Consider the following 7,902-nt stretch of genomic DNA (forward strand, 5'->3'; position numbering starts at 1 on the left):
GGAAATGAACACTTTTATAAAGACGGAACAATCGATAGCTTAATGTGACGAGCGCTTATTAAACGCAGCCGTCCCTCAGTCGACATGAGGCCTCCTCGACTCCGAGACAGAATGACCGTACTGTTATTGGCGTAAACCACCCCCCCCCCCCCACCTTCACTTAATGTGGCCCTCAGGTTAATTTCGGAACACTGACATGTTATTGATTTCAGCTGTTTACAATTCCAAACATGCAAACATGACCCGCTTCAATTTACTTCTTACAGTCTAAACTAGAAAATTTGCAGAGTGTGGTTGCCGCAGTGGCTTACATTATACCCCTCCCACTAATATTGCCAGCCTATTACAATTTCAAGTCACACCTTAGATCATGTGTAAGTGATTCGGAGGGGATTTAACCCCCAAAATTCATGTTTTAGCGACAAACGGTTACATTTCTCGCATTTGCGGCGCCCCCTATGGATGAAAATGGAATTGCTTTTAGAACTTGGTTGATTGTACAGTACAGTTTATACGTGTGGTGGGGGGGGCTCAGAGTGCGTCCACTAAGGAAATTAGGCTTTCTATAATGACACAACTCGCCCTTGTTTTGGTGAGTAGCAAAAACGTTCTTTTTATTTACGCCAAAGAGTAGAGGCTGGTCTGCATTCATGCGAGTGGCGGAAGTTGAGAGTAACATATAGCTCTAAATGAAACGCATTAGAGCTATGGATAGTGCTGGTGAAGGTGCTGGTGTGTATATACTCACGTCTCTGGTGACAGTGCATACACACTATCTGGCGTAAGGGAACGGTCAACGCATAGTCCCAGTAGATGCTATAATAGTACAGGACAAGAGAAGAGACAAAGGATAGGGGGACAATTATAGAGAGGCATTTAAGAGCTATATAGAGGAAGGGACCAGTGAAATAAAACAAAAGGGGGCAAGCCAAGCCATATTAAAACACAAGAGGTGACACTAGTGAGCAATTCTAATTCATTAAATAAATATAAAATATAAAAATATTTAGCGGTTTTCCTTTTTCCACAGAATCAAAGATTTTAGAGCTGACTGTGTACTCATATTCTAACATGTAAACATAAAGTGGTCATTTACTCGACTTAGGTATTTAAACCCATTCTGGACGGAAAAACCCCTTTTGGTGTTTTAACTAAGCATTATGTTATACTTTAGCTATTGGAAAAATAGAAGATCTACAAGCTCGTAGCGCGCCACCGAGTGGCGCGCTACGAGCTTGTAGGTCTGCTATTTTTTTTTTAATCGCGAAAACGCGGCACAAATCTTTGAATGTTATATTCTTTCGGAAGACTTTTCGACATCAGGCCTAAATTGATTTAATCTGGCAGTGAATGAATCCAGGTGGCTTGAATGAAGATCTCTCCCTCCAGTGCTACCTATAGAGTAAAAAGTTATATTCAAAAAGTGATTATATAAGTCTGTCAACATGTGATGTATGCAATATTTTTGTTTCATATATAACTTTGATTTAGTATATTTATCTCTTCTGTAATGTCCACGCCCACAATCTGGTTGTGACAAAATGCACATTATATTATTATTATTATCTACTTTTTCCTATGTGTGTAATTGTATACGTGTGATATGAATACATGCGAAACCCTGTGATATGTGCACCTCCAATTCATGTGGGAGGTAATGGGCCTGATTAGCATGACAGTGATTGCCACACGCCACTTGTCAAATAGAGGGTGTGGTGCAGGAAGTCAGGAGACCTGTGTACTAGTGTGAACGGGGGTGAGGAGATCTCAGAGGCGCCAGGGTCGGTGGTTAGTGGGAAAATCACATCGACTAACTACTGTTGAACCTGCAGCCTAAACTACAATCTACAGACTGTCGGGCTCAGCCAAACGCGGAGTAAGCGGCCGTGTTGGAATGCTGGGGAGACTGTGTCGTCTGCGCTGGATTCATGCATGAACTGCCGGTCAACGGGAAGCATCGCGGGTGAGAGATATCCGTGTTCTGTTGGATTATCGGTGGATTATAGTTTGGGGCATCCCTAATTTGCGTTTCATGTGGATCTGATGAACTATACTGTGGGAGCGTACTGAGAAGAGGACGGTCGCGGGACCGTGGTTGATTCAGAGCGCCTGCCTCGCGTGACGAACTTGTTTGTGTTTGTTGTTTACAACTGACGTCGGGACTTTGTTGGGTTGAAAGGGGATTGAGGAATTGAGTGTTGATTGTTTGTATGTTTATTATTTTGGGTATATGGTCAGAAGCGAGGGTGTTGTATTGTCCGATTGATTGATTTAGTTATTAAATGTGTGAGTTTCATTAAGCTAAAAACCTGCCGATCCCGTCTTTTTCCTTTAGTTAATAATTTACCTTTCTAAACAAAAGGCCGATTGTTACATGGTGATGTCACCAATTAGTAATGCACAGCACCTGAGCTGTATTATTTGGAAGCTGTTTAAGAGCAAGTTCTTTGTCTGTAAAAAACCATAGCACTGACGAAGGTCTGAGGACCGAAAACGTTTTGCTTTTTAATCTCACCATGAGCACAGAGCACCATGAGCACAGCATCTTAAAATAAAAGAAAATATATTTTTCTAAGTCTCAAGTCTAAGGAGTTTTACTTCTTTGTTTATACGGTGAGCGAGTCTTTTCCTGTCAAAGTTCCTTTATGTTTTTGAGACCACCGCTACCGTAAAAGGACGAAGAAAGGCGCAACAGTTTTCTCAGTGCTTCAGTGAATGAGTTCAGGACTTTTTTTTTTTTTTTTTTAAGGTTTACGGTACCAAACTGCCTCCCCCTGGCCAGCCGGGGCGCCTGATGGAGGGGAAAGGAACTGGTTGGAATAACGTGTTCCTTCCACGCGCTACGTCCAACCAGGGAAACTCCCCCCCTGTCAGGTGTAAAGGAGCAACTTGGTCACTCAGGCATGAAGGAAGCATGAGTTCAAGTCCGTTGCTCTCCCCTTGTCCCCCATATATGGGGACTAGGTTGCTCTCCCCTTGTCCCCCATATATGGGGACTAGGTTGCTCTCCCCTTGTCCCCCATATATGGGGACTAGGTTGGTGGAGGGTGTGTAGAGCCCAGGATCACATTAGATGATTGACACAGGGGTGAAAAATGGGTTACAAAATCGTGGGATAAAAAAAAAAAGTTTACGGTACCTCTTCTCCAGATCACAGTCTCCCAGCGTGCCGTTGATGAGCTGGTTGGGCGTCCACTTCAGGGTGAGGGTGTCTCCGGCCTGGTGGAGAGACAGGTAGCCACGCAGAACCTCCATGTCCTTCTTCTGTGGGGAGAGGACAGGAGGACAGACAGGAGGACAGGTGGACACAACATCACATTATGAATAAGTCTGTCCATACCAACTTTCTTTGTCACCAAGAAAGTGCGTCCGTCCATGTCAAACATGAATAGGGTATAATAGGAACTAGTAAATCCACTAGTCGACCTTGTTGGTACTAGTTGTTTAGGCCTCAAGATCAGGTAGATAGTCACCAATGTACACAGTTTTTAAAATGTACAAATATTTATATTTATTAGGGGGTTAACATGAAGTAGTTAAACAACTAGTCGACCAGTAAAACTAGTAAACTAGTCAACTAGTAAAAATGTCTAGAAGTGAATGCCCTAGTATGCACACAGAGTAATCCATCCTACTTCCTACTAGCCATAGCCTCTGGACTGCAGCCAGTTTAGGCATTTAGCAGACGCTCTTAATCCAGAGAGATTTACATTAAGCAAGAACAAAAAACATGCCAATACGTCATACTGTATACAGTACAGGCTGGAATGGCTTAGGGTTCAACAAACCATGTGCGACCCAGATTCGGCACAAACAAGGGACTTAAATTCGTTTCGCTCCTATAATGCCACCAAAAATGTGGAACGCCTATACGAACAGCCATTAAGACATGCAAAAATCCCTTGACTCCTTCAAAACCGCTCTCAAAGGGCACCTATACGGACGGCCGCAATTCAAAACTGCCCCCCCCCCGTCAAATCTGAATCTTTAAAGGTAGAGTAAGTGATTTCACTCAAAAAACCTTAGGTTTCGTTTTTGGCTGTGGGACCTAAGCCTTCGTCCAATCAGGATAGAGAGTCAAAAACTAAACCTAAGGTTTTTTGACCCCCAGGGGTTAACTGGGGACAGGGAGGAACTCCTTATATGGTCAGCACACTCTATAGTAGAGAGGATTATCACAACAAATCCAAAAAAAAAGTGATATTTGAATTAAGTGAAATCACTGAATATACCTTTACTGTATACGTTTATTTTCCCTTACATGACCTTACATGATTTCCTTTCCGTTTTTTATATAGAAGTGTAGAGAGACAGAGAAGAAGTAGCAGTAGAAGAAGAAGAAGGTAGGCAGCAGAGATGGGGGTGGAGAGGAAGACGAGGAACTGCTAAAGCTCCATCTCTGCAACGCAAAGCAACGCCAGGGCCCCGCTGTGTTGTGTGGGTGACAACGTGCGTGTGCAAACGCGAGCGTGCCGGTTATGTTCACGCGCCGAGCTGTGTGTTCGTCGTACAGTATAACCCATTCTGACCTGAGATCAGATTCATTCGAGGTTTCCACTGGACACACACTAGGTCTGATGAACCCATTCTGACCTGAGATCAGATTCTAAAAATGTCAGTCGTTCTTCGATCTTTCAAAAATAGCAGACCTACAAGCTCTTAGCGCGCCACTCGGTGGCGCGCTATGAGCTTGTAGGTCTGCTATTTTTCAATAGCTAAAGCATAACATGATGCTAAACACCAAAATGGGTTCCCGTTCAGAATGGGATAATCATGTACAACAAGTACGTGTGGATTTCTAACCAAACCCACGCCGTCATATCATATCCCACATACTGTACACCCAGTCAGAGAGAGAGGGTGCATGAGCCCTGTGGGAGGCGTGCGGAGTTACTAAAACTAAAACATTCCCCTGAAAGATCTTTGGCAAAAAGCAGCACCCTGCAGAGGAGGAGAGGAGCGTGTCCTCTTTGTACTACGTCCAGTTACATGGTTGATCCACATCTATTCTGCAACGTTTGGACATATACTGTGTGGTGTGCCAAGTTAATTGCGTCCAAAAAAAATATGCACCCATTATATTGTAGCTGACTGTACACCATTTGGATTTTTTAGATAGGCTATTGCATGGCTGAGGAATTTAACAACCAGTTTGGCACATGAGAAACTAACTTATGTAATTAGGAAGAAACCTGAGGTATTCTATAAGATATGGGAGAATTTCTTGAACTTCATTAGGCGAGGTGATATTGAAGAGGCTTTGGATGTATAGTGGTTATCCGAGTAGTCAGCTGGGGGGTGGGTGTAGGGAACTGTGATGGACATTGTGAATCTGTTTAACTGTATGTAATGTGTTTTATTTTCGTTTTTCGTTTTATTTTTTGTTTTGTCATTATTTATTTATTTTTGTTTTGTATTTATTATTGTCAATTCATTTCGTTTTAAGATTTTGTTTGTATTTGTGCTGCCAGAGGGATGTGGGGGGGGGGGGGGGAAATATATGTCAATTGTTGAAAATACTTGTGTAATATAAAGAAAATGAATAAACATATGTTTAAAAAAAAAAAAAAAAAGATAGGCTATTGCATTTTAGATTTGAAGTTTTATATTTGTGATCGTTGAAATGATTCAGTGTTTTTTAATGGCACCGTCCTGTCTTTTAAAACCTGTGATCATGCTGAAAGTCGAATAAACATAAACATACTGTGTCCTCTCAGTTTGAATTGTACATCCTTTATTTGGCTGTGTCCTGTTAACTGATCGACTGTTATTGCCGTTTAATTAAGCTACTGAGATCAATAGTTTTATTTTTTTAAGAAGGTTTTTTTTTGCCATAAACCACTGACACGTTACACTATGTTGTCCACTGTAAAAAGAAAAACATTAAAATAAAAAGTGCCACGCTACACTATGTCATCCAATATAAAAAACATTTGTATGTCGTCCAATGTTAAAACCATAAAGCAATGCCACACATTTCAAAGGGACCATCAGCCACCAGGACCAGGGGGCCAATTTGAGCTAAACACGTGTTTTGACAGAACTCCTACAGATTGTGTCCAAACATCACGCAAATATAGTCTCGCTATAGTCATTAAACAAAATGTGTGTTTCAGGTTTTTCATACTCCATCCCGATTGGCTAAAGATTTGGCTTTACAGGAGTGCTCCTGAACAATATTTTCCTACTTTCTAATTCTTTGTTTGGCCCAAAACATTGTGTTTGTTGTCATGATTTGTCACGACAAGAGTTGGCTTTGTCCGCGGCGTAAACGTCTTTAAATAAATACTTTCTGAAAAGTCTAGGAGGAAAATGAACGGGGGGGGGGGGGGGGGGGTGGACTGCGACGCTCTATTTGGCTATACAGTTTGCCTATACTGTAACTGGCCGATTCATGTTTTAATTACCTATAGTATGACTGCACCGATCTGTGAAAAACCTTGTACTGTATATGTGCACTCCCTTAGAGGTCAAGGAAACACGCTGCATTTTCTACATCTGCACTTCATATAGCGCCACCAGGAGGCCGACACACATTTTTGGATATTACTCTATATCTATATATAGTCATGTAATCAAGACGGGTCTGTTTGATTTCTCATATTCCATATCAGCAGCATATTCCCACTAGGCTGATTTCCAATTCGGCCTCATGGTGGCGCTATAACAGGCCGAGTCACCTATAACTGCACCAGTCTGTGTAGAACGTAGTATGCTAGAGTAGAAGCCAAAGGAAAAACATCTGGCCTGCATTTTTCAATATGCCTTTTTTGGCCTTTGAGGCTAACTTCAACTCTGTCTTTGTGATCCTGTCATAATCGATCCTCTACACAGACTACAAGTTCCACTGTTCCAGCTATGTACTGTACATCTCTGTCTATTGGCTATTAACTGCTATTCTATTATTATTATTACGCAATACCAAACAACGCACGCCACAACAAACGTTTCCTGACCTGGTGGAGCACCTTTTCTGGTCTTACATCGTTAATGAACTGCTCGAGTCACAAACCTCCACTCTGGAAACACAAACTTCCTCCAACTAAGTCCCCATCTCAAGCTCTGTATCATGGGCGACCGAGTCTCCTGCTCAGAGATATATACGTCTCGACTGTGAAACTCACTCCCCGACTAAGAACTCCACAGTCTGTCGATGCTTAGCCTGGAACTCGGCAGGATCCGCCGGGAGAATATATGCGCAGCTGCGCGACATGAGACTAATTACTTAGGAGTGTGTGTGTGTGTGTGTGTGTGTGTGTGTGTGTGTGTGTGTGTGTGCGTGTGCGTGTATGTCAATTGTACAAAGGTGCAGACAATCAGAAATCAGCAGAGAGTGAGCAATGTTTGCTACTCTATGCCGAATTGAAGTGGACTCAGACCCAGACTTTTTTCTCCCTGGAAATAAAAACGTCTGGGTTTCCGAGGCTAGTCGATGCTAACTTCTACGCAGTTATTCGTCTACTTTTATTCTGTGTCCTCATTCGCACACTTTTCTTCTCTTGCATCGAAAACACAGTGAACTATACGAGTGGAGTTTGTGGCCATTTCATTGTTCAGGGAATGGTTCCGTTGTTTTGCAGCTGAAGGGTGATGGCACCACATAGTCATACCATGACGTGATGCAGACCCTGAAAGAAGGGCAGCCGTTACCTCAATTATGAGGTAGGAAGGGAGGAATGACCAAACAATGGAATGGGCTATCCTATGCGACCTGTAGCTATGTGTGGATAGAAGATTACTGCGTAGGTGTGCAGCGTACAAAGCACCAATTATGTGCTACTGAGAGTTTAGCAGCACGGGGTGAGCTGTTATGATCGATGTAGCTGTGTCAGCTGTGTAGATAATGTGCATGCATATTCTTCAACAGTGCAGTGCCGACGGATGTCCTTAACTATCACGTGT

General features: G+C 42.6%; 2 protein-coding genes across 2 annotated transcripts in view; one reads left to right on the forward strand and one right to left on the reverse strand.

The window, feature by feature from the left end:
* Window positions 1–7,902, forward strand: part of tpst1 (tyrosylprotein sulfotransferase 1) — a 224,171-nt gene that overhangs the window by 140,282 nt on the left and 75,987 nt on the right. The window lies entirely within an intron of this gene.
* Window positions 1–7,902, reverse strand: part of sgsm2 (small G protein signaling modulator 2) — a gene marked incomplete at both ends in the record, with an annotated part of 132,013 nt that overhangs the window by 55,901 nt on the left and 68,210 nt on the right. Inside the window, 2 exon segments of the mRNA XM_080771550.1 lie at window positions 749–816; window positions 3,140–3,264. Coding sequence (XP_080627676.1) covers window positions 749–816; window positions 3,140–3,264 — 193 coding nt within the window.

Source organism: Protomyctophum bolini (assembly GCF_963924005.1).
Source record: "Protomyctophum bolini genome assembly, chromosome: 9".
Lineage (NCBI taxonomy): Eukaryota > Metazoa > Chordata > Actinopteri > Myctophiformes > Myctophidae > Protomyctophum > Protomyctophum bolini.